The sequence below is a fragment of the Orycteropus afer genome, unplaced genomic scaffold (assembly GCF_000298275.1).
Source record: "Orycteropus afer afer isolate SDZICR_OR568_19922 unplaced genomic scaffold, OryAfe1.0 scaffold00017, whole genome shotgun sequence".
Lineage (NCBI taxonomy): Eukaryota > Metazoa > Chordata > Mammalia > Tubulidentata > Orycteropodidae > Orycteropus > Orycteropus afer.
Window position 1 is genome coordinate 11,586,316 of NW_006921604.1, and position 1,223 is coordinate 11,587,538.

General features: G+C 36.6%; 1 protein-coding gene across 1 annotated transcript in view; it reads right to left on the reverse strand.

The window, feature by feature from the left end:
• Positions 1–1,223, reverse strand: part of LONRF2 (LON peptidase N-terminal domain and ring finger 2) — a 70,200-nt gene that overhangs the window by 39,207 nt on the left and 29,770 nt on the right. Inside the window, 1 exon segment of the mRNA XM_007959535.1 lies at positions 490–642. Within this exon segment, the coding sequence (XP_007957726.1) occupies positions 490–642 (153 nt within the window).

The window sequence follows — 1,223 nt, forward strand, 5'->3', positions numbered from 1 at the left end:
ACACACACACACACACACACACACACACAGAAATCAAAGACTGTTGGTGGCTACCAGTGGTGTGAGGGAGAGGAAAAGGAGAAGGTTTTGTTTATGGGAATATTGAGTTTATGGTAATGGTGGTAGAATATTTTGGAAAAGGATAGCAACAATGGTGACACAACATGAAAAATGGCATCAATGTCCCTGAGCTGTAAATGTGGAAGGTGTTGTGTTGGCGAATGTCTTGTTGTATATGTTTTCACCACAATAAAAGGAAAAAAACAAACAAAAAAAGAGGTATTCTAAAGTTCCTTTCTTCCAATCTTTATTTCCATTGTTTCTGCTGACTTCTTTAAAATTTTTAACTCTCAGATTGAGGGATTAACAAGTTGGTCTTGAAAAATTCTTCTAATATAATGTCACAATGTCTAAATAACTTGTGAAACATTTAAAATAATTACATAAAGCTTAATCAGGATTACACTGACAAATACACGCACTTCGTACCTTAGAACTCCCTGCAGTACAATCTTCTGCCAGACAAGACTGGGTTTTTGCACGGCTATTAGACTTAAGCTTAGATCTGGTGCTCACTGTTCTTCTTCGGGTGGGAGGAGCTGAGTTTTGAGCTAAATTTTTAAACAACAACTCACATAACACCTATACAATTAAGAAAAAAAATATTTTAAATATTTTAAAACACTTTTGAAAAAAATATATTATAAGCCTTAAAGATTAGAGGACACTATCAGGCCAACTAGGCTTTTAAAAAACTTAACTTTTTGCCAGCCTTTTAAAATTCAGAGGTCTGAAGTTACAGTCAATATTTTAAGCATTTTAGTTCCCTCTCTCTACGTCAGGCTTACCAATTAGGAAATATGAGCATGATAACTTCCTTCTGTCTAGCCCTTTCATATCTGCTACACAAAATCTCATTGATAAGAGGAAAAAATAGGTTGTATATGTTGTAACAGCTCATAGATTCCAGTTGACTCACAGCGACTTCTTGGGTTTCTGACTCCTCCTTGCATTTCCAAGGCAGTATCACTATGCAAGTAGACTGCCCAACCTTTGAATCTAAGCTGCTGTGATCACCCACAGGACTGCAACATCTCTAGAAGACTGCTCTATTTAGAAAAAGAATTAAAATAGCCACTAGCTATGAACTTTAAAATGGGAGCTCTGGTAGCATAGTGGCTAAGGCACTTGACTGCTAACCAGAAGGCTGGCGGTTCAAATCC